The 23,928-nt window shown below is 44.2% G+C and overlaps 3 protein-coding genes and 1 pseudogene across 8 annotated transcripts; 2 read left to right on the top strand and 2 right to left on the bottom strand.

Annotated features, from left to right (window-relative positions):
• Window positions 1-1,950: 1,950 nt before the first annotated feature.
• LOC125527128 (citrate-binding protein-like) lies at window positions 1,951-2,754 on the bottom strand. Its single transcript, XM_048691693.1, has 2 exons — window positions 2,479-2,754; window positions 1,951-2,355 (listed from the first exon to the last, which is right to left on the bottom strand). The coding sequence occupies exons 1-2, from the start codon at window positions 2,752-2,754 to the stop codon at window positions 1,951-1,953; spliced, it is 681 nt and encodes a 226-aa protein (XP_048547650.1).
• A 2,896-nt stretch (window positions 2,755-5,650) lies between these two features.
• LOC125527130 (uncharacterized) lies at window positions 5,651-23,104 on the top strand. The gene is made up of 11 exons (XM_087514904.1): window positions 5,651-6,065; window positions 17,672-17,829; window positions 17,907-18,095; window positions 18,761-18,865; window positions 18,956-18,997; window positions 22,119-22,214; window positions 22,302-22,397; window positions 22,530-22,640; window positions 22,748-22,780; window positions 22,863-22,913; window positions 23,006-23,104. Exons 1-11 carry the CDS (start codon window positions 5,651-5,653, stop codon window positions 23,102-23,104), a joined length of 1,395 nt encoding a protein of 464 aa, XP_087371030.1.
• Window positions 7,525-16,534, top strand: LOC125527129 (uncharacterized). Of its 6 annotated transcripts, none has more exons than XR_015618337.1 (5): window positions 7,525-8,037; window positions 8,138-8,217; window positions 8,323-9,728; window positions 11,006-13,657; window positions 13,783-14,137. XR_015618337.1 is itself a non-coding variant. In XM_087546555.1 (5 exons), exons 4-5 carry the CDS (start codon window positions 13,899-13,901, stop codon window positions 15,000-15,002), a joined length of 1,017 nt encoding a protein of 338 aa, XP_087402681.1. In that variant the 5' UTR covers window positions 7,529-8,037; window positions 8,138-8,217; window positions 8,323-13,657; window positions 13,783-13,898; the 3' UTR covers window positions 15,003-16,534. The 6 variants fall into 6 exon arrangements, 1 of the variants encoding a protein (XP_087402681.1); XR_015618336.1 differs by having other exon boundaries at window positions 10,999-13,657; XM_087546555.1 differs by adding an exon at window positions 14,820-16,534 and having other exon boundaries at window positions 7,529-8,037; window positions 8,323-13,657; window positions 13,783-14,732.
• On the bottom strand, window positions 16,055-16,468 carry LOC147978821 (uncharacterized; annotated as a pseudogene).
• Window positions 23,105-23,928: the final 824 nt, after the last annotated feature.

Raw genomic sequence — 23,928 nt, 5'->3', positions numbered from 1 at the left:
TACACTTATGCAATAAGTTAATTTCACTACCTAACCGATGGATTTGTAACCTTTGATTGTTACACTTATGCAATAACTTAATTTCACTACCTAACCGAACCAGGTAACATGGTGCACATATTTTCATCGATTTGCTCAATTGAGCTTTGGAAAAATCATTTGTCTCTTTAAAACTTGTGCTCTGGATCAAATTGGCAGATGTGCAATGGGGTTGACGAGAACACCATAGGCACTCGTTTGGAGCTTTTCTTGGGCAGTTTTCCGGAATCATATTCTGGACAATCAAGAGCTACAAAGGATTATGGGGTGGATAGGGGGTGCTTGCCCCCTCCCCCCTTCCCGCGTGCTTCACCATGTTTTATTTATTTATTCAATAGTTAAACATGATCATGGTTACCAGTGGGTCGACCATAGGGAAGACCAACACTGAGAGGAGTAAGGCATGGAACGACTCTACTAATGATGCTTGAGTCGGTGCCATGGAGCCAGAAGTAGCACCTGCGAAGATGGATGCCCTGCTCAAGGAAGAGGGTATCTATGGCAAAGTAGGTTGTCCAGAAGACAATGAAGGTGAACCATGTGGGCAACAGCTTGACAACGCTATTTCGTGTGGCTGCGAGCCCCAATGGCGGTACATCGGTGAACCGGCGAGGAAGATGGCCATGCCGACAACCATGGTGGCCGCTGATGCCACGAATGCTGCATTGAAGCCGACATACCAAAGCATTGTGGCGCAGCGGCCTAAAATCTAAGTCTAGCAGCCATGAAGGACTACTTAAGTTATGATTATGGGGTGGACAGGGGGCAGGGGACACTTGCTCCCCCCCCCCCTCCTCTTCATCATATTGTATTTGGTCAACAATTTAACATGTATCTTATAATTAAAGTTTTTTTAGTTTCTACGTAGAACATGTGGATATTGCATGTGTTTGTATCGAAATGAAAATCATGAAATGGAGAGTGTGGTTGTGAGTGTGAGATTTGTTGGTTGATCGGGAGCTGCCCACGGACGCGGCCGGTCGTGTCCGTGGACGTTTTGAGGCTCTCATTTGGGTTGTGTGGTTGTAGATGCTCTAAGAATAGCATGACTCGGTTGGTTGGATGTAATCAGGGGAGGGGGGCCTGCCTAGTTAAATTACGTGGGGTGAGGGTGGGATGGAGGGATTAGTTAGGAAACTTACGTGACTAGCGTAGGCTTTATATAGGTGTAGCATTTTTGCAGCAAAATACCATGCGGGAGGAGGGAGGAAGTTTCGTGGCTGGCTTGAGGGATGTACTATTATGCCATCTAGGACAATTCCATTCAAATTGAGAAAGTACTCAACAAAAATGTAGGACAAGCCCATCCCATGAGTTTCGTTGGGCAGGCTCATCCATAGTATTTATGTAACCTTAATCAATGAAGATGGTTAGTGTAAGAATTAGCATTGGTTTTTAAATAGTTTGAATTGCTTATCACATATGTCACATCATAAGAATTAGCATTGTTTGGTCAAATTATTCTTGGTACTTTATTAAGAACATGAAATACAAAATGTTGCCATTTAGTTTGGTATGTCAATAAAGATATTCTCGACGTCTAAGATTAGCCAAAGGAGGACTTGCGAGTGCCGGGAGGAAAATGCCGCCGCCGCTGACCTCCATCGAGGTCTCCACCGACAGAGCTCATCACCGGCGAAGTTTATTTAAGATTAGCATTGCTCGAAAATGGTTGAATAATCGTCACCATCGATCTCATCACATCATCCGTCCAAATTAACACACAGCGAAGGCAAATATTAAATTATAAAACATGGTTCGAACTCAAATTTAAAATCATGGTTATCAAATCATCAAACTGAACTTCGGTAGTTTCGGTAGGTGTCGAAATATTTCTGAAACTGAAATTTAAAACCATGGTTGGAACCAACCAAATTATCAAGCTGCATACACGCGCGTACGTTGTGTGATTCATGGCTTGGTGAAGACCCGAACGTTCCTCCACCGTGACTCCATGCGGTGCGACGGGTGGTGGTGCGACTGCTTGTACACCCCGAACTTAAAGTAGTGCTCGGCGTGCGGCCCGCCGTGGCTGCTCGAGCGCAGCCTCTCGGCGCCGTCGACGAACACGGTGACGTTGCGCGCGCCGACGTCGTGGACGACGTTGAGCCGGAGCCAGCGGTCGTAGACATCGTGGGCGAGCACGCTCTGCAGGTGGTGGTAGTAGGTGAGGTTGCCGTCGTAGACGTGGAGCATCAGCGTCGTCGCCTGCCGCTCCGGCTTGGCCCCGAAGATCTGCATGATGGACGCGCCGGACGTGCCCGCCGGCACGTACACCTCGCCCTCGAACTGCCACACCCCCGACGTGTACACCTCCTGCGTGCATGCTCCATGGATCAACACACGAATTAATATAAGCAACGTGCGATCGAGCGTGAGATGGGACGCAAAGGAGGATATGTTTGGTGTCGGATGCCGCATGCATGGGCGCCTACATACGTTGATCTTGATCTCGGTGCGCGCGCCACCGGGGTGGGTGGCGCTGCCGGGCTTGTCGGTGGAGTAGACCCACATCCGGCGCACGCCGCCGGCGAACTCGTAGCGCTCGTCGAGCGGAACGTTGTAGGGCTTCTGCACAATGAACTTGGACTCCGGCAGCCTCACATGGGTGAAGCCGGTGGTGAGGTGGTCGCCGGTGCCGCTGCTGCCGCGAGCCCTGCTGATCACCACCGCGGTGACCACCACAAGTACACTGCACAAGATGGAGGAAGCCATCAGATCGCTCGCTCGCGGACGCACGGACGCACGCAAATGACTTGAACGGTTAATTGTTGGAACAAGAGGCATGTGCATGATGTGTATTTATACAAGTGCTTAAGGAGTACGTATATATGTTGATCACTAGCACCAAAGCCCTAAAGGGACGTGCATTCGGGAAGATAGTAACATCTACTGTCATTTATTCTTCAGCGGCCAGCCAGTGCTTTTGTTTTAGATGCATACAAACGGAATTACTTATGCACGTGGATGCACTTCGTTGTTATAATCAAGCCTCTCTATCTCAAAACAAACATAATCAAACACAATACATTGTTTTTAGAGCGCCACATATGTATTTGAAAACAAGAAGTAAACAAACTATCACATTTGTCCACATATGCTTACATTATCTCTTCCTTCGATTAAGCAGTGAGTCCTGATTATAACCTCCGAGGTTGAAGCTTAAATTTAATTAAGAAAAAGAACGTGACAAAGGAGTTGCACTATGGAGACTCAGAGAGCAGACGGGTTTCACAATGGTGTAAACTGACAAAAAGAGTGGTACTAGGAGGAATCAAGGAGTAGACGGGATTCACAACAACTTAAATAAAGTAACAACAGAGTGGTACTAGGAAGAATCAAAGGGTTGATGTCAAAAAGAGAAAAGAAAAAGAATCAAAGGGTACATACATACATAACCCCACATACAAGACTTGCGTGCCACTGCCATTGGATAAAAAGAATAGGTGGATCAATGACAACGTGCTATTGTGAAGTGACCATATCATACGACGGAAGCAAATATGTTTCACTAAGGAATCATTTGCACTAGATTTCATAGCAAATCTAACATCCATTCAAAGCTCCTTTTCAGAACCCTTTGTTTTTCCTGTGATGAATTCAAACAAACTTTGGTTTATGAAATCCAGAAGGATTTGAAGTGTACATGACATTGCAATTCTGCGCTTTTTCTATTCCTGCCTTTCCTGAGTTTTCCTATCCCGCGAATCAAAAAGGCCGTGAGCTTTGATGGCACATGAACCTTCCACAATGAAAGTCCATTGTTTCCTTGTCTGATCAAACATGTGACGAATCAGACTTTTTCTCTAACCATGCTTCTCCTCTCTCTCTCTCTCTCTCTCTCTCTCTCCCTCTCTCTCTCTCTCTCTCTCTCTCTCTCTTTGTTTCAGCCAACAGTCTGTAGGCTGAGATGGCACTAAAATGTTCAATTTCTATCATAGTGCCAAGCCCACATTATCCTCCTGGTGATGTGTTCATATGTTCTTAAGCAAAACTTACGGTTTTGCTAGTTCTCGGTCCACAAAGAATTAACTTAGAGCTTGGTTGACCCTTAAACCTCTAGATTCACTTTGTGATTCGTGTGTCATGTGAGTTGCAACTGGGTTGCAACCGAGTGTTTCTCAGTTGCAAGTGGGACGCAACTGAGGAAAACTGCCCCAGACTATTTGATTTGCCTCGTGATTTGTGCTGACCAAGAGTTGCAACAAGTCGCTCCCCCAAAACTTAACCTTAGTGGAAAAAGAACTTAACTTTTTTAGACAAAAAAGCTTAACTTTTTTTTGAGAGCATAAAAAAAACTTAACAATACTAGCGATTTTGTTACTCTTTTTTTTGAATTGAGCGATTTTGTTACTCAATCCAAAACACATTGCGGTAAGGAGATGGGCCTGCTAGGCCCATATAGCGATCAAACTGTTTTTTTTCTTTTTCCTTTTCTTCTTCTAGTTTTTCCGTTTCATTTCTTCCTTTTCCTTTTCTTTATTTTCCCCATTCTATAAACATTTTTCAAACTTATGAAGTTTTTCTAAATCCATGAATGTTTTTCAAATTCACCAAAAAATTCAACTCATGATCTTTTGTTAAACATGTGAACTTTTTTTTTGAATACACGAGGATTTTTTTAATTCAAGAAGATTTTTAAAAATTGTGAACAATTTTTTAATTGAATTTTTTAATCACACAATTTTTTGTTTCATGAATTTTTTTCATTTCACATTTTTTTAAATGGAGAATTTTTTTTGAACTCATGAACATTTCTTAATTAAGAACGTTTTTTAAAAGTGTAAACATTTTTTGAATTTGCAAGCATGTTTTAAATTCATGAACATATTTGTGAATCATGAACAGTTTTTAAAATACAAAATAATTTTCAGATTCTAAAACAATTTTATGAACTTAAGGTTATTTTTGAATTCTTGACATTTTTTGAATTCGTGAATTTAAAATTTGGGAAAAAATGTTCAATTGAAATTTGTAATTTTTTGTGAAACTATGTATGTTTTTTTTGAATTGGTGGTAAAAAGACAAGAAAAACAAAAAGAAATGAAGGACACGAAAATAAACACAGGGCGCCCCGCCCCTGTAGTTGGGCCGTCCCAAAATCGCTTGCGCGAAAAGGGGGTGGGGGTGTGCGGTGCGTGATTCCTGACTTTCCACCGCGCAGCGCGGGGATCAGGGATTCAGGGGAATGTATCTTGTGAACTAGTGCTTGTGGTGCTACCGATTCACCTGTCGTTGTTGCACATTTTAAAATGTTTCAAAAAACTAGAAAAAAAATCTAGCACATAGACACAATATCAATGTATGTTGTTACAAAATTTTATATCAAGATTTGAAACTTTGCACGAGATACAAAAATGATTTTGTTTTACATCAATATGATAATGTGCCAAATCTAAAACCCACCTTATTTTTGTACTATTCAAATTTTATGACAACATAGACCGATGTTGTGTGAATGTGTTAGATTTTTGTGAATTCTTTTGAACATTTGTAAATGCACCACAAGCAAAAAATTGCAGTATACTGGTCTACTCATCCCCATCCACAGTACCTAATAAAAAAAAATCTCCCCGTCCACAACGACTTCACCCCTGTGATCGCCGATCAAATGGCGATGCCGCAGAAGAGGCGCCGCCGCGGGAGGAGGCCTCTTCAAGGAGTGTCCCGCCGGCGCCTTGGTGAAGACGGCGCATCGTTGCCTGTGGATGGAGGCTCTCCGCCGCCTGGGCTCCCCGACGAGCCTGCCATGTCCTCAACGGAGCCAAGGTGCCATGAAATTATCGCCTCGCGCCTCGCCCAATTGCAGTTGCCAGTCGGCGACAACGGCTCGGACATGGCCGCTTTTCCAAATCTCCCTTCCATTGAAACCCTCGAAGCCCTTACTTGCAAATCTTTCCACGACGATGATTCGCGAGCTGCTCTGCTAGAATACCAATGCCAGAAGTTCTTGAACGAGACCCACAGACGAGATGGAGATTCTGGAGGATCTAATTCGGCCGTCATTGATATGGGCTCCGCTCATACTGAACTGGAGAGTGAATTGCAAAAAACATCGACAGTTCAGACTAGATTTGCAGGAACCACACATATACGAAATTGTGCCAAAAAGCACTAATTTTTTCATAATTTTTTGCAAAAAACACCAGTTGCTTGTTTGGACCGTTTTAAGTGCGTTTATGACAAGGGGGGCGCATCTGTCGACGTGGCAGCACTGTTCACACGGCAACGCCGTTAGACGGCGTTACACGTCGCTGGCTCACCGGTTCGAGCCGGGCCGCTTAGTCTTCGAGCCGTACCCCGCCCGGTCCGCTCCTCTCACTCTCTTTTCCTCCCCCGCACTCTCTCCTCTCAGTCATGGCGACGGCTGGCGGCGCAGGCGGCGGGTCTGCCGGCGTTGGAGACGATGGTCCACCTGTGGGAGATATATGCGGGAGCTCAAACCCTAGCTGGCCATCGGATACGAGCAGCCCCAGCCAGAGCCCCCGGCACTGTCTCGAATATGCGGCGGCAAGATCTTGGGCCAGGGCAGTGAAGGGGAATCCGTCAGAGAGTCACCGGATTGCCTCGTCATTCGGCGGCGTCTAGTGAGTTTCCTCTTCCCTCTTACCTCTTCCTGTAGATCGATTCTAGGGTTAGGGTTAGGTTTTTTTGGCACTGTTAATTGGTGCTCTCTTAATTGTGATTTAGTTGCGGTTGATTTGTAGTTAACAGAGTAGCTAGTTGACAGAGTAGTTATGTGACGCCCCGAGTCCGATGTGTCAGGTGTCTCCCAGTTGTTCGCCGTCGTTGCCATGTCATTCGCTTGCGTGTTGCATCTTGCCATGTCATCATCCGCATTGCATCTGCATGTTTTCGAGAACTTGCATCCGTCCCGGTCTCCTCGTTCCTTCCGTTGTCAGTTCTGAGTCCAGACACACTTGCACGCGTCCGCGGCACGTCTGAAATATTATTTTTTAAGTGACCGGAAAATGTTCTCGGAATGGGATGAAAGTTGGCGTGCGGTGTTGTTTTGTTGTCAGTAGGCCGCCTGCCAAGTTTCATCGCGTTCGGAGTCCGTTTGACGCCCCAACAGATAACTATAGCGGCATTATAGCCGGTCAAACGTCGGACGTTTTCGGTCTCCAGAAACAGATGTCGGACCCACTCTCTCTCTTCTCCCCCTCGCAGTCTCGCCACAGCCCACCTAGTCCATCCTCCTTCCCCTCTCCGCTTCCGGAGTTGTCCGATGCGACCGCACGGTCCGAAACCCTCTCTGCTCAGTGCATCAAACCCCCTCGCGCGCGTCCGGAAAGCTATCCCGGACCCGACCCGGACTGTCGCCACCGTTGTGTCCGGATCATCCCCAAACATCTACAAAACGTCACCGTTTCCTTGTTTGGACTCCCTAACCCATTCATCTCCGACCGTCCGATTTTGATCAGATGATCCAAAATACTTCTCCTATCTATATTCCGGTATTTATAGACCACCCGAACCCTAGAAATGAGGAACCTTGTCCCATCCTCCCAGCCGCCGCCGCCAGCATCTCCCACCTCGGGATCCTCCCATTCCCCACCGCGCCAGTCACCAGCCACACCTGGATCCAATCCATCCACTGCAGCCAATCCATCGATCACCTTCCACCCCGCCCGAGGTTCTCCTCGTTCCTCTCGCACCCGAGGAGAGAGCAGACGCATCGCTCGCGCTCGAAGCCTCATGCCTCCCCGACGCCCTCGCCTCGCGCCGGCAAGTGACCTCGCCGGAGTGCCCTGCCGGAGTAACAGCCACACCAGGGACCCTCGCGCCCTTCTCCTTCCCTGCTCTCTGCTCTCTCTCTCTCTCTCTCTCTCTCTCTCTCTCTCTCTCTCTCTCTCTCTCTCTCTCTCTCTCTCTCGGCTTCCCCGTTTTTCTTCTCTCAATTCTCTCTGTCTTTCTTTCTTCAGGACTCAGTAGCAGCCATGGACGCCGTCGCGCAGACCTGCCTCCGTTCCCGTGACCACGTGCCGGTCAGCAGCAGTAGTTCACTGTGCCGCTACCCATCTTTCTCCTTCCTCCCGTTTCCCCTACCTCTATCTCCCTCTAATCTCTGCGTTTCTCTGTTCTTTGCCTCGAACAGGAGCAGGCATGGCCGTCACCGTAGAGCTCGATGCCGAGCGCCGCCTTTGAGGCTTCAACTCCCACCACTGGTCTACGTGGGTGAGCAACAACAGCAGCGCATCGCGCCCCTTGCCTCCTGCCCTCTCCTCTATTTTCCCTGCTGCTCCTCTCTGATCTAACCCCGCCGTGGCCGCCTGTCTGCAGTTCGCCGATGCACCCGGCGGATGAAGCTGCCGGTGCCCCTGCTCCAGCGCTACATCGCCTCCCCCAGCACCAATCCCAGCTCCTCGTTTCCGGCAGGATCCGCCCCAACGTCGTGGTTCCCCGGCGCCCCGAACCTCCCCTGCTTCGTCGCTGCTCGAGCTCGGGCAAGCTCCCAGACCCATGGCACCCCTCCCGTGCGCGCTTGCTCTTGTCCTCCGCGCCCACTGTAGCTCGAGGAGGTGGATCCCCTCGATCCCGTGCTTCGCGTTGACCGCTTCCGGCTACCTCTACGCTGGATTCGCGCCAAGTTCCTGCGCCCGCGAAGCCTCTGCATCGAGCGCCAAGTTCTGCCTCCTGCTCTGCTTCGCCCTGTCTGCAGCCGCTTGAATCGGTGCCAGCGTGTTGACCGCGTCGCTGCCCAAGCCGCCTGCTGTTTCCGCCGAGGCCGCGTCAGGCCCAGCCAGCGCCCGCCGGCCTGCCTCTTCCACCGTATGGGCTTGGCCCATGGTGAGAAAGCCCCAGTGCCCTTTTTTTCTTTATTTTGTTGGGCCTGCTCCAGTTTTAGTTTCGGCCCAGTGTAGCCTTTTTTTTCAGATCTGTGAATTAGTCAATTTCCAGGGATTTGCACTTTTGCAGATCAGCACCTAAACTTCATGCATTTCATTACTCACAAACAGTGCATCATATGTAAAAAACTTTATATATGAAAAATGCTTATAATCTTGTCTAGTTTCATAATATGTCATTTTCATCCATGGTTAAAATGTTTAATATGATGTTTGGTTAAATTTGCTCCTATTGCCATGTTAAAATGCTTTATTTCATAACTAAATAACCGTAGCTCCAAACCTAACAAACTTCATATGTAAATGGGGTTGAAAAATGCCTAGTTTAACATGGTGGCCTCACTTTGCATGTTTAACAACTATAAAATATGGTTTAGGACAGAATAGTACCATAACCAATATATGCACATGAGGAGTTTCCGGACTTGTTGTTTGTCGTTCCTGCCTCATTTAAACTTGCCTAGATAGGTAGTTTTCATTTGCTTCACCCTCTTGCCATGTTTAACAACATTTAATATTGTTCGGTACATAAACGAGATCGAACTAAATAACTTGAACATGGTGTTTCGTCAATATGCAACGGAGATGCATATTGAGCTCCACTTAAATTGTAGTATTGTTTGTTGCACTTTGCCATGCCTTGCCTCATTAATCCGGACATGCATCATATTTGGTTGAGTATCATGTCATGCTTATGTGGTGGTTGTTTACTGTTTTGTTTGCTCCTTTCCGGTGTTGCTTCTTCGGGTTGGTTCCGATAACGTCGCTTTGTGAGGACCCGTTCGACTACGTCTGTTTGTCTTCTTCATGGACTCGTTCGTCTTCCTTGCGGGATTTCAGGCAAGATGACCATACCCTCGAAATCACTTCTATCTTTGCTTGCTAGTTGCTCGCTTTTTTGCTATGCCTATGCTGCGATACCTACCACTTGCTTATCATGCCTCCCATATTGTTAAGCCAAGCCTCTAACCCACCTTGTCCTAGCAAACCGTTGTTTGGCTATGTTACCGCTTTGCTCAGCCCCTCTTATAGCGTTGTTAGTTGCAGGTGAAGATTGAAGTTTGTTTCCTTGTTGGAACATGGAGATGTTGTTCCTTGTTGGAACATGTTTACTTGTTGGGATATCACAATATCTCTTATTTAATTAATGCATCTATATACTTGGTAAAGGGTGGAAGGCTCGGTCTTATGCCTGGTGTTTTGTTCCACTCTTGCCACCCTAGTTTCCGTCATATCGGTGTTATGTTCTCGGATTTTGCGTTCCTTACGCGGTTGGGTTATAATGGGAACCCCTTGGCAGTTCGCCTTGAATAAAACTCTTTCAGCAAGGCCCAACATTGGTTTTACCATTCGCCACCTAGCCTTTTCTTTCCCTTGGGTAGGCCTGCCCAAGGGTCATCTTTATTAAACCCCCGGGCCAGTGCTCCTCTGAGTGTTGGTCCAACCCAGAGCACCATGCGGGGCCGTCCCTTGGCAACTTGGGTTACGTTGGCTCCCGTACGCTTAGCTTATCCGGTGTGCACTGAGAACGAGATATGTGCAGCTCCTATTGGGATTTGTCGGCACAGCGGGTGGTCTTGCTGGACTTGTTTTACCATTGTCGAGGATGTCTTGTAACCAGGATTCCGAGTCTGATCGGGTCTTTCCGCTAGAAGGAATATCCTTCGTTGATCGTGAGAGCTTGTGATGGGCTAAGTTGGGACACCCCTGCAGGGATTTGAACTTTCGAAAGCTGTGCCCGCGGTTATGGGCAGATCGGAATTTGTTAATGTCCGGTTGTAGAAAACCTGAAGTTGACCTTAATTAAAACACATCAACTGCGTGTGTAACCGTGATGGTCTCTTCTCGGCGGAGTCCGGGAAGTGAACACGGTGTTGGAGTTTATGCTTGACGTAGGTTGTTCTAGGATCGCTTCTTGATCATAGTTCATCGACCGTGCTTTGCCTTCTCTTCTCGCTCTCTTTTGCGAATATGTTAGCCACCATATTAGCTAGTCGCTTGCTGCAGCTCCACCTCATACCTTTTACCTTACCCATAAGCTTAAATAGTCTTGATCACGAGGGTGTGAGATTGCTGAGTCCCCGTGACTCACCAATACTTACAAAACCAGCTTGCAGGTGTCGATGAGACCGTGCAGATGACGCAACCAAGCTCAAGGAGGAGCTCGTTGAAGATCTTGTCCTTTGTGTTGTTTCATTCTAGTTGATCAGTAATGGAGCCCAGTTGGGGTCGATCGGGGATCTGTGTAGCATTTGGGGTAGTCTTCTTTTATTTTGGTTCCGTAGTCGGACCTTGATTGTATCTGGATGATGTAATGATTTATTCATGTAATTGTGTGAAGTGGCGATTGTAAGCCAACTATGTATCTATTTCCCTTATTGCATTACATGGGTTGTGTGAAGATTACCTCACTTGCGACATTGCTTTCAATGCGGTTATGCCTCTAAGTCGTGCTTCGACACGTGGGAGATATAGACGCATCGACGGCGTTACAAGTTAACAGAGTAGCTAGTTGATGATGTAGTCAGCAGAGTAGTTAGCAGGGTACTGTACTTGGAGAGATCAGTTTGCATTGGTTTGACAGTGAAGTTGACTGGTTTTCAGAACTTGACAGTGGTTTTGAGAAGGTGTTTGTTGTTTTCAGAGTGTACTGTACTGTATTGTAGCAATTATAATGTTGATTACTCTATTTTAGTGCTCTGTTTTAGGAATTATGCATTTTTTACAGTACATTGGTGCTCTGTTTTAGTGCTCTGTTAATTAAGCTATTTTAATTATTTGTGTGTAATTTGAACGATGATGTTTGGGATGTTAGAATGCACTTCCATGACAGAGACAACTTGGAGAGATCAGTTTGCATTTCAGACATAACATATTATAATTTGGTTGCCCTAATAGAGACAGAGGGATATGGGCTTAATGATTTCATGTATTTTGTGAGGGATCCTGGTGTGGGGATTACAGGAATGGATGAAATTTGTGATGATGATAAGGTGGATGAAATGCTTGACCATATTGCTAACAATGATCAGCATGTAGTGAACTTGACAGTGGTTAGGGGCACTGATCCAAGACCTGCAGATTTGAACTCAGGCTATCTGGTTGAGGAGCAGGTTCCTTTGAGCCATATAGGAGAGAACCCTGTGTATGTAGTAAATCCTTCTGGTGTTCTCTTAAGATCACCACCAAAAAGTATAATACAGAGTTAGACAGAGCCATTGCAGTTCTACACTACACAGCAGAGCACAAACCATGATCTGGATACAAATGCTGCCATGGAACAATCCAATCCAGCAGACCAGGATGAACTGGAGACATTAATGGAGTTGAAGAGGAGAACAAAGATTGCCAAATTTAGGAAACATAAGATTGCAGCTGAGCATGTAAATAAGGTTAAGCAGAAGCTACCAATTCTTCTAACTGAAGATGATTCAGATCTGGATGCAGATGAAGACTATCTTCAGAGGCTTAATGAGATGAGGCAGCAAAGAGAGGATCCACTCATTCATTTTGATGGAGACACTGATGTGGATGAAGTGTATGAGGAAGATGAGGAAGGGCAACATGTAGAGGTGGAGCAACAGGAGCAGGTGGAGCAAGATGAGCAGGTGGAGAAGCAAGAGGTGCCTACAAAGAAGAAGAAAGCTAGAAAAGGGCCAACAGAGAGGTCACATTCTAGCTTGGAACAGAGATTTGAGGATGTCTGGGCACCATCATCAGATGAGGAGCCAGATCTTGGTGTTTTGAAGCGGGAATATGATGATGGAGCTGAGGAAGTACAATTTATTCTGCCCAATGGAAGGAAGAGCAGATCAGTGAGATCTTTGCCAAGGATCTGGTACAGTGAGGAGAGAGAGAACCCAGAGGAGCAGTTTTGCAGAAAAATTTGTTTCCTCAATGTGTATCAGTTTAGGAGAGCAATTCAGACATTGCACATAACTCAGAATAGGAATTATGAGTTCCACAGAAATTGCAATGATAGCATCATAGTTGTGTGCACAAATGCAAGATGCCCTTTCTTTATTGCAGCTTCTGTTGTTGCAAATGAGACTACTTTTTGCATAAGGAAGGCAAATTTTGTGCACACATGCCCAGCAGTAGGAGAGAACACCAAGGTCACTGCAAAATGGGTTGCACACCAGTGTGAGGCAGTGATGAGAGTTGATATTGGTACACCAGTCACCACAATAATGCAGACACTGAAGAAGAAATATGGAATAGAGATGTCCACCCATATGGCCTATAGGGCTAGGAAGCAAGCATTGAAGGTTGTCCAAGGAGATCAGAGAGGACAATACACTAGAATAAGAGATTATTTGTAGGCTGTGTTGGATACAAACCCAGGCTCTAGATGTATTGTTACTACTAGGCATGTACCAGAGCACCCAAGCAAAAACCCTAGGTTTCATGGCCTCTTTTTCTGTCTAAGTGCTTGCAAAGAAGGGTTTTTGAATGGATGCAGACCATTCATAGGTACATTTCATTTACTAAGATGTGAATTGTTTATGTGCTCACATTACATACACTATGTTCTCACAATTGTCAGCTTTGCAGGGGTAGATGGTTATTTTATCAAGCTGTCAACAGGTCAACAGATCCTTGCTGCAACAGGAAGGCATGGGAACAATAATATCTACCCTATAGCATTTGGAGTTGTTGACAAAGAGGACAAAGATAGCTGGACCTGGTTCTTAACACAGCTTAAAGATGCACTTGGTGGAGAAAGTGGGAAGTTTGGTTATTATACCATCATCTCTGATAGGCAGAAGGTAAACTTCTCTTCTCATACAATATTGCAATAGGTTTCATGGTTTCATATGCACATTGCTATAGCTTCATTGTTTCATTGTTTATAGGACCAATGCTTAGCTTTATTTCCCATTGTTTCAAACAGGGGCTTTTAAATGCAATAAACCATGTTTCCCCAATTGTCCATAAAGATTCTGCCTTAGACATATCTATCAGAATTCCCAAACTGCTGGTTTTAGAGGTGATGAATTAAAGAAACACATGGATGCAGCTAGCTACTCTTATACTGAGAATGAACACCTTGATGCAATGAATGCTTTGAAAAGAGAGTGTAAGGCTGCTTGGACATGGCTTCACAAAATCCCTGTTCATACTTGGGCTAGGCATGCTATGGATTTTAATTGCAAAACTGACCTGGTAGTGAACAACATCAGTGAGGTGTTTAATAAAATGATATTAGATGTCAGAGGCAAGCCAATAGTGACCATGATAGAAGGAATTAGGACAAAATTGATGGTCAAATTTAACAAGAATAGAACAAAGACAGAGACAGCAAATTGGGAGAATTGCCCTACCTATGCTGAAATGTTAGAGGAGACAAAGTACAACTCAAGGTGGTGCCAGACTTTGATGGTTGGTCCTAACATCTACCAAGTGACTAGTGGAGAAAACACCTACTCAGTGAACTTGCTGGACAGAACATGTGGATGTAGGAAATGGGATATGACTTCTATGCCTTGCCATCATGCAGTTTCTGCAATAGTGAAAGCTAACTTGCAGCCAAAGGACTTTGTTGCTGATTTCTTCAAAAAAGAAATGTATAAAAAAGCATTTGCACATATCATATTTCCTGTGCCTGGTCCAAACCTGTGGCCAAGGACAAGAACTCAGGACATAGAGCCTCCAGTATTCAAAGACAAGGTTGGGAAGCAACAAACAAAGAGGAGGAAAAACCAATTTGAGAAGCCAGCACCAAGAGATACATCTAGGATGGCATCTATTACTTGCAGCAACTGCAAACTTGTAGGGCATAGATACAATGTTTGCTCCAAGCCCCTCAAGCTAGCTCTTGCTATGAGAATGAACCAGCATCAGGTTAGTTATAGTAGCACCTCAATTCTCTTTATTTTGTCTCCATTGTAACTCACAAGCCTTAACTGTTTTTGAAATGCAACCAAACAGGTCACGGGCTTCTACTTCAACAACAAATGCATCTACAACTGCTGCACCACCAAGGAAAAGGCCATCTTCATCTACTACTGCACATACAGCTGTTGCACCACCAAGGAAGAGGCCATCTCCATCAACTGCTGCTCCTACACCTGCTGCCACTACACCTGCTGCTCCTCCAAGGAGGTCTCCTAGGAAGAAAGCTACCAATGCTGGTACAGCCTCTACCTCTGCTGCAGGAAACATGTCAACTTTTCAATCTCCAAGACAGAGTGGAAGAAAAAGGACTTCTTCATTCAAGTTGAAAGAGTACTTCTATGCTTCTGGGAACTAGATGCCTTTGTCTTTGTTGGCATGTGATGTCTATGTGTTGGCTGTGAACTAGATTATGCCTTTGTTGGCTTTTAGAACCTATGATGCCTATGTTGGCTTTCAACTAGATTATGCCTTTGTTGGCTTTCAGAACCTATGATGCCTATGTTGGCTATGAACCATTGTTGGTTGTGAGAACTTGGATGTTTATCTTAAATGTTGGCTTAGATGGATGTGAGAACATGAAAATAATGTTGGTTGTGATGCTGGTGATTCTGGTGATGATGTTGGCTTAGATGGATGATGATGATGCTTACTATGATTCTAGGGTCACTCGGCGTCGAAAAACCCACCAAAGTGAGTCTAGGGTCACTCAGCGTCAAAAAACCCACCAAGTGAGTCTAGGGTCTATCAGCGTCGAGAAACCCACCAAAGTGAGTCTAGGGTCACTCGGCGTCGAAAAACCCACCAAGTGAGTTTAGGGTCTATCGGCATCGACAAACCCACCAAAGTGAGTCTAGGGTCTATCGGCGTCGAGAAACCCACCAAAGTGAGTCTAGGGTCTCTCGTCATCAACAAAACCAACCAAAGTGAGTCTAGGGTCTCTCGTCATCGACAAAACCAACCAAGTGAGTCTAGGGTCACTCGGCGTCGAAAATCCCACCAAAGTGAGTCTAGGGTCTCTAGGCATTGACAAAACCAACCAACCAACAGCATCAGATTCAGCATAACTGGAAGATTCATACATAATCATAACTAATAAGTACCATATTACACGATAGTGCTTAATGCTAAATAGGTACATTACATAACCATAATTCAGATATTACTAGATCATTCATCTAATAGTAGTCATTACATAACCATAATTATAGTACTCATCATCCCATAACCATGCTGGTGGTACTAATAAGCAGCATATTACATTATACTGCTCATTCATCTAAGATGGCCTTGATCCCATTCAGCTTCAGCTTGGTCTGCTCGGCAACCTTCTCAAGCTCACCAATGTGGGCCTGCGACTTAATCTTCTCTTCAGCAAGCTTCAACTTCATGTTCCTAATGACATTGGCTTGAGCAACTGTCTGGTTCTTGAGCATGTCATACTTCTCCTACAGCTTGCTCTCATCAGGTTTGTTCTGCATCTTACCTCTCTCCAACTGAGCCCTCTGCTCCTGGGCATCCAAAAGGCCGTTGACATCTTCAACCAACCTCTCATAACTTGCCTGCAGCTTGATCTTCTGTTGTGTCAGATTGTGAACAGCAAATGAGCTTTCCAGATTGTCCTCAATCTTGCTCCTCCTGCACTCTTTATACTTATCCCACAACTTGGTCAATGCATTCTCCATTGTAGCTGGCCAAAATGGATCAACCCATTCAACTAGCCCACAGTTTCTTCCCTCCTGTAATTTTAGTGTTAAACAGGTATAAAGTAACACAATGCTACAAAGTAACAAATGGTGTAAAGTGCTCACTAATCCACATGCTATAAAGTAACAAACAGGTATAAAGTAACATAATGAGTTAAACAAACATGTATGATCTAGCTATATGACACAATGAGTTAAACAATTACAGTGCTCACTAATCCACATGCTATAAAGTAAGAAGTCTCAATCAGTGCTCCCAATCCTATGCACATACTGGCATATAAACAATGACCTCCCTAACCCATTATCACAGAAAATACATAACTAATTAGCAACCTACCTAATAGGCCAGATCTGCTGACAACACTCTGCACATGCTCACATATAAACAATGACCTCACTGAGCAACTAGCACACAAGATCTGCTAACTATAAAATCAGTACTAAACAGTGACCAGATTAGCATAAATTTGGCACATATCTTCACAGCACAAGCAAAGAACCTCCTGCCAGTATGGATGCCCTAGAAAGCAACACGCCTCTCTGCTGGCAGGGAGTGTTCATTGCACAAAACATCAGGTTCAGTGCCCTCAAAATCGGAGTCATCGATGGTCTCAGGGATCTGGAGGTGCAAAGGAAAGGCAACAAAACTTCAGATCAAGCTCAACAGAAAAATCCCAAAATCGCAACCCTAACCCTAGCTTGAGCTCGAGCAACTCACCTTGATGATGCCCTCGTCTGAAGCTGAGTCGGCATACTGGTGAGAGTTCTCGCTGATGTCGTCATCAGACCAGGAAACCATGGCGATGCGGCGGCGACGACGGTCGGAGATGTGGGAGGGGGCGGCGGCGGCGAACGAGCGGGTAGAGAGAGGGAGAAGGACGGGAGAGAGTGAGGGCTGGGGGGTGGGGCCTGCACCGCTTCGGGGTGTTTGACCCGCCCGACTCGAACCGGTGCGCCAGCGGCGTGTAACACCATCTAACTGCGTTGCTGTGTGAACAGTGCTGCCACGTCGACGGATGCGGGCCCCTTTGTCATAAACGCACTTAAAACGGTCCAAACAAGCAACTAGTGTTTTTTGCAAAAAATTATGAAAAAAATTAGTGCTTTTTGGCACAATTTCGTATATGTGTGGTTCCTGCAAACCTAGCCTGAAGTGTCGATATTTTTTGCAATTCACTCCTGAACCGGACGATGTCATCACCGACGAGGAACACATGAGAGACTGTGAACTGCTAGGGGCAGCCGTGGATGAAACTGACACCTATACCAGACTGGGCCAAGAGCAGGCCAACAAGCTCCATCTCAAGTATGCGCTCTGTCGCATCAAAGCTTGCCTGGTTAGTTAGTCTCATACCTGTTTATTAATCTGTCATGCATACATGAAAAATTATGCCCTCCATGAAAATTTATGTAGCTGTTGAAAGGAAAGCCGGTTGATGAGCTGGATGATGTTGCATTGGAATGCAAGTACCCTCCAGAGCTTATTGTAAAGAACAATTACTTTTTCCACTATGAAGACAACTTCTTTGGTTGGTATTTTGATGCCGAACTCTGTTACAAAGCGTCCTTGAGCGACTACCAGCGGCTAGTCCTTTTAAATGATGTAAGTGCTATCGTATTCACTGCATTTATTTTTGTAATGCATCTACATTTAATCTGTGCCCATGCACTCAGCAACCAGTTTCTTGTTGATTTTCCCTTTGAATGGGCAATAGCAAAAAATTGCTTAATAAGAATGTGACTTCTTGTGGCATGACTTTTAAGTGAGTAACCTCTCAGTGTAAGTGGCATTAGTTTCTTGGAGAAACTCAACACCTAAATTAAGAAAAGAGCAGCATTTGGAGATTAAGAAAATATTAGAATATGGGTGCTTGCAATAAATTGTGGTAAAATATGATAATACATGCAATCTACAACAAAAGAAAAGCCAGACATTTTGTTAGCGGGGTTTTCAATTAAAAAACAAACATATATTAATCTTTAATTGTTATTTGGATGGAACAAGTCCTAAAACCTCAAATGGGCGTTCATGCTATAGGCTGCTCCCAGAATACAACTACTATCCTGTTTTTGTATGCATATACAAAGTTTGCCCGTTTTTCCAAGTCCCCATATATTTTTGACATGTTCGAGTACTATGTGTTATTTAGGTCTTCTTGAACTGCATAAGTACTCTATAATCAATACTCATAGGAGCATCCCGTTCACTTATGTCCAGTGCTTGTTATTCTCAGGGCAGCTGTACCATGATGTTTTATTTGGGTGCAGGGTGATCAGTATTCGAGTTGGAGAAGATACCAAACATTTTATAGCACCCCTGAAGCTGATAGAGATTATCTCAGCTACTGGGAAACAGTTGTGAAGGAACTTAAAGTATGCCTTGTGCAATAATCAGCTAGTTCAAGATTAGAACTTTTATCAGTATTTTTGTTTTCTTGGACTAACAACGTTTGTTCTTGACAGTGGCTTGAGCAGTATCTGCTGACAAACGAGTCTTCTATTGAGGTATGCATATTTGACCTCTCAAAACCATGGACTCTCTCCACCCTCTAAAGCTAAGATGGATAAAATTGCCCTAGATCTCCAAGATATTTGGAGGTTAGAGGAGATTAAATCTAGGCAAAGATCTAGAGAAAGAAACATATTGGAGGGGGGAGGAATACTGCTTACTTCCATGCTTTGGCTAATCAAAGAAGGAGGAAGAAGCAGATCAGTGTGCTAAAAGGCCCAGATGAACCTGTAGAGGATACCAAGAGTATTATAAACATTGTTGTAGATTACTACAAGCAACTGTTTGGTAGGGAGGAAACCCTGGATATTAATTTAGATGATGACTTTTGGGATCCTTCTGTAAAGGTTTCTAATGAGTATAATAGGAAATTAGAAGCTAATATTACTGAGGAAGATGTCAGGGCAGCTGTCTTTGGGTCCTATGCTGAAGGAGCCCCTGGGCCAGATGGCTTCCCATTCCTCTTCTATCAACAATTTTGGGACACTATTAAGGGTGACCTAATGCTGTTGGTGGATGCTTGGAACAATGACTCCTTGGATCTTTATAGATTGAATTTTTCTCTGTTAACAGTGATTCCTAAAGAGTTTGATGCTGATATTATTCAGAAATTTAGGCCTATTGCTCTAACAAACTGTAGTTTTAAGATTTTTGCTAAATGCCTGGCTAACCAGCTAGGTGATATTGGGGATGAAATTATTTCACAAAATCAAACAACTTTTATTAAAGGGAGATACATAGTTGAAAGTGTGGTGACAGCTCATGAGACAATTCATGATGCTGTAACCAACAATAAGGAAGGTTTTGTATTTAAGCTTGATTATGAAAAAGCTTATGATAGAGTCAGTAAGGAATTCCTCCTGAAAATCATGTATCAAAGAGGGTTTAGTCCCAAATGGATGAAAAAGGTGGAATCTCTGTTATATAAGAGTTCAGTAGGGGCTGGAATAAATGATTGTAATAGTGTGTTTTTGAAACCTTTAAGGGAGTCAGGCAGGGGGATCCTGCTTCTCCAATGCTCTTTAATTTAGTGGCAGATGTATTTAGTAGAATGCCCAATAAGGCTGCTAGTAAGAATATGTTGACAGGGATGATGAGTAATATCTTCCCTCAAGGAATAATTAGCTTGCAATATGCAGATGATACTCTTTTGTTTGTAGAAAATAATTTGGAGTCTGCAAAGAATTTAAAATGGCTACTTGCTTGCTTTGAGCAAATGTCTGGACTAAGGATCAACTTCCATAAGTGTGATCTGGTTCCCATTAATGTTGATGAGGAGGGTATCCAATGTGTTGCCCAAGCCTTTTCTTGTGGGCTGGGATCTTTTCCTTTGAAATATCTAGGATTCCCCCTCCATCACTCCAAATTAAGGAGAGGGGATTTACAACCTGTGGTTGACAAAGTCCTGAAAAAGGCAGCTGGGTGGAGGGGGAGACTGCTAGGCTATGAGAAGAAGCTTATTCTAGTACAATCTTGCTTAGCTAGCATCCCTACTTACCTGATGAGTATGATTAAATTCCCTAAATGGGCTATTAATTTGATCAACTCTCAAATGGCCCACTGTTTTTGGGATAACTATGAGGGTCACCATAAGTACCATCTGGCTAGCCGGGGTCTATTGAATAAAAAAAACAGTATGGTGGTCTGGGGATCCCAAACATTGCTGACATGAACCTTTGCTTACTTGCTGCTTGGGTGGACAAGTATCAAAGAGGTGAACAAAAAATATGGAAGAAAATTGTGGATGCCAAATATAGGACTAGTAATCCTAATATCCTTTCTTGCCCGGATAGCAGTGCCTACTCCCCCTTCTGGAAAGGAGTCCTTTGGGCTGCTAAAGCAGCAAAGATGGGCTACCAATGGAAAGTGGGGAATGGTAGGAAAGCTAAATTCTGGGAAGATCACTGGTTTGGGTCCTGTAGCTTATCCATTCAATTTTGGGAGTTGTATAGTATTGCCAATGAGCACAATAAAACTATTGCTGAGGTCTGGGATGGTACAAATCTTAAGATTTCTTTCAGAAGATGTGTAGACAATAGGCTATTGCATCTTTGGTTTGATTTGCTGAGTATTGCGCAGTCAGTTATTCTAAATGATGATGATGATGCTATTATTTGGAAACTTGAGCATAATGGGAGATACTCAGTGAGATCCTTGTATGCCATGATAAACTTTAGGGGGATTACCCCTGTACATATTCCAAAAGTTTGGCAACTGCATGTCCCACCTAACATTCATATTTTCTTGTGGTTACTTGCTCAGGATAACCTGCTAGTTAGGAGCAACCTGAGCAAGAGGCAGCACTTAGATGATCTTAGTTGCTTATTTTGTTGTGAAAAGGAGACTAGTAGCCACCTTTTCTTTGATTGTGTTGTGGCTGTAGAAGTGTGGAAAAACATTCATGAGATTGTGGGATGTATGCCCCAGCCTGGATTTAAGTATGTGATTGACAAATGGGAGAAACATAAATCCCTGCAAGCTGACAATATGTTTGTCTCAGCTAATCTCTGGGCTATCTGGAGATGTAGAAATGATATGTGCTTTAACAATTCCCCATGGTTGGGAGTGCAGGTGATCCTGAGGAGAATTGTAGGTTTCTGCAACCAATGGAAGATCCTGTGCAAAGAGGCTGCAAGAGAGCGCGTGGAGAATCTAACAGCATCTCTGTGGGAGCTGTCCAGGCGGCCGCCTCTGCTGCTCTGGCCAGAGCCAGGATGAGGAAGAAGGAACTGTGGGTGAAATACTATCAGAAGAAGAAGACGGAAGGATGGTGCAGTATCGAGGGAGGGATACTCATGGCAGGATGAAAAAAGAAAAATGATGGAGACCAGTTCCAAGCCTCCCTGAGTTTCGGCATTAGCCTTTTAATTCTCTTGTCAGTAGACATTTGAGTAGCTGGGAAGTGTATGAGGTTGTAGCAGAGTCAGGATGGATTTTATGCCGGAGAGTGCTAAAAAAACTCCCCCGCGGGCTGTAATGAGACTAGATTCTGTGGTTTCATTTTAAGTAATGGAACCGGGGCAGAAGCCCTTTTCCTCTAAAAAAAACCATGGAATCGCAAAAAATCTCTATATAAATATTGCAGCACCACAATAACTTTTCTGTTCTACTATTTAGTGGGCGCATAAACATTCAAAGGCTATGTTCCAAGCAATCAGGATCGCTTCTAAGTTTCCCTGCATGACTCTGAAACTAGCAGCTGTTGGTTTACATGTACGATTCCTCTGCCCTTTGCTCAGTCAGATGTTCGGCCCTAGTTATAGTTGTGTCTAACAATTGCATTCTTTGGATTCAATTCAGGAGTATATATGGAATGCGCGCATACATCTCATGTTTGTGAAAGATCTTGACGGTATCTTGTATCAGATTTGGAGGCGGGTCAATGCTGATCATCAGGTCGGCGCTACACACCAGCCTTTTCAATCAAAACTCAACATTGTAATTTTTACTGATGATTGTGTTTTGTGAATACTTGCTCTCCACTTATGCTTGGCGATGTTGTTTATTTTCCCCTTGGACAATGTACAGCTGCGTTTCAGAGATGCTCTCAAGCAAGTTTATGAGGCTAACTTGTTTCCAGCACACGACCGCAGTATGAAGTATGAGCTGGAGTACGGCGATTCCAAAATGGAGCTAGTAGTAGGTTTTTCGTTCCACCGACGTTTTATATGTGCTTTCTTTTGTTATAATAAATCGGTATATCTTTTACAATGCAAATTGATTGATTTGGTCTTCTTTCTATGTAGTTTGTTAAGTGCACGACAGGCCTTAGTGACGGTGTAAGTATAGTATGGTGTTGTCTTAGCATCCATTGGTCCCTGTTATATTCTCGTGTGTGATTTCTTTCTTTTGTGTCTCTAGCTTCCAAAAGATAGAGCCCGTGAGCTGATTAAACAGGAAATTCGCTGGACGGTATGTTCGGTAGATACTGTCAAACAACATTGTATCCACTTGCAGTTTTGTATGTAATATAGGAGTATATAGCTTACTCTTTCCATTTTCAGCGTGAGTCGTCAGGAACGTATGAGCGGTACGCCAGGAAGAAGCTCAAGATTGCAGAACTGATAGGGTTGATTCCCAAGGACAAGATAGCAGCTCCGTAGTTGTATTTGTTATAAGATAGCAGCTGTGTAGTTGTGCTGGTAATGTCTTGGCGCTGGTTCCATAAAGATTACAGGCTGCATTATTCCTAGCAACGCCTGTTAGGTACCTTATGTATGGAAAAAAAAATCTTGAATTGGCTAGTTGTGTCTTGCATTTATTACGTGCGTACCTAGAGCAAATTGGTAAGATGCCATCATGAAATGAACAAATTCGATTGATGGAAAATCATCGTTGAGACTGCGAAATTCAGGAAAGCTCGCGACATGGTTTAGTTTAGGAATTCCCGTTCATTTTGCCGCAAAAGAAGGCGCCCTTGACAAACAAACCAATTGCCTATCCCCCAAATTCCTCACAGGACCAAATCAAATGATTTTGAAATGAGAAAATTCCAAAACAATATATAGAACGCTTCTCTTCTGTTTGAGTTACTGGGTGACCTTTGGAGCAGAAATTAATCAGCCAGTTAACTGGTTAACCGGTCGATTTCTTGAACATGGATCCCTAACACACCCTTCTTGTGGTTTTCCGGTCGGATCTTCCTTATAAACTAGACCAAATTTTTTCTTCTATTATGAATAGGCAAGAGCTCCCTGGTGTGTGACGAGGTTTTCGTAAAAATAAAGGGTAACCTCATCCAAGGGACAACCAACAACAAATAACGACACGAGGAGGAGCAGAATTTAGAAACACATGACATCATCTTAGATGTGACGTAATTATGTCTTATCTAGATGTGTTCTAGACGAACTCTAACCGTAATTGTGTAATTGTCTTGAAACCGTGACATGAAGATAGGATTCCGTTAGGCCTTGTACACATTCAT

The sequence above is a fragment of the Triticum urartu genome, chromosome 3A (assembly GCF_056163025.1).
Source record: "Triticum urartu cultivar PI428250 chromosome 3A, HENAU_Tu73, whole genome shotgun sequence".
Lineage (NCBI taxonomy): Eukaryota > Viridiplantae > Streptophyta > Magnoliopsida > Poales > Poaceae > Triticum > Triticum urartu.
Note: the sequence above shows the minus strand (reverse complement) of the source record. Positions and strands in the feature narration are given on the sequence as shown.

Excerpts from the sequence above, each read along its gene's own strand:
- LOC125527130 (XM_087514904.1), top strand. The coding sequence starts at position 5,651 with ATGGCGATGCCGCAGAAGAGGCGCCGCCGCGGGAGGAGGCCTCTTCAA. Across the intron at positions 6,066-17,671 it reads TGATATGGGCTCCGCTCATA|CTGAACCGGACGATGTCATC; the intron begins CTGAACTGGAGA and ends TGCAATTCACTC. Across the intron at positions 22,398-22,529 it reads GGGTCAATGCTGATCATCAG|CTGCGTTTCAGAGATGCTCT; the intron begins GTCGGCGCTACA and ends GACAATGTACAG.
- LOC125527128 (XM_048691693.1), bottom strand. The coding sequence starts at position 2,754 with ATGGCTTCCTCCATCTTGTGCAGTGTACTTGTGGTGGTCACCGCGGTG. Across the intron at positions 2,356-2,478 it reads GCACCGAGATCAAGATCAAC|GAGGTGTACACGTCGGGGGT; the intron begins GTATGTAGGCGC and ends GCATGCACGCAG.
- LOC125527129 (XM_087546555.1), top strand. The coding sequence starts at position 13,899 with ATGGATGCAGCTAGCTACTCTTATACTGAGAATGAACACCTTGATGCA. Across the intron at positions 14,733-14,819 it reads TGAGAATGAACCAGCATCAG|GTCACGGGCTTCTACTTCAA; the intron begins GTTAGTTATAGT and ends GCAACCAAACAG.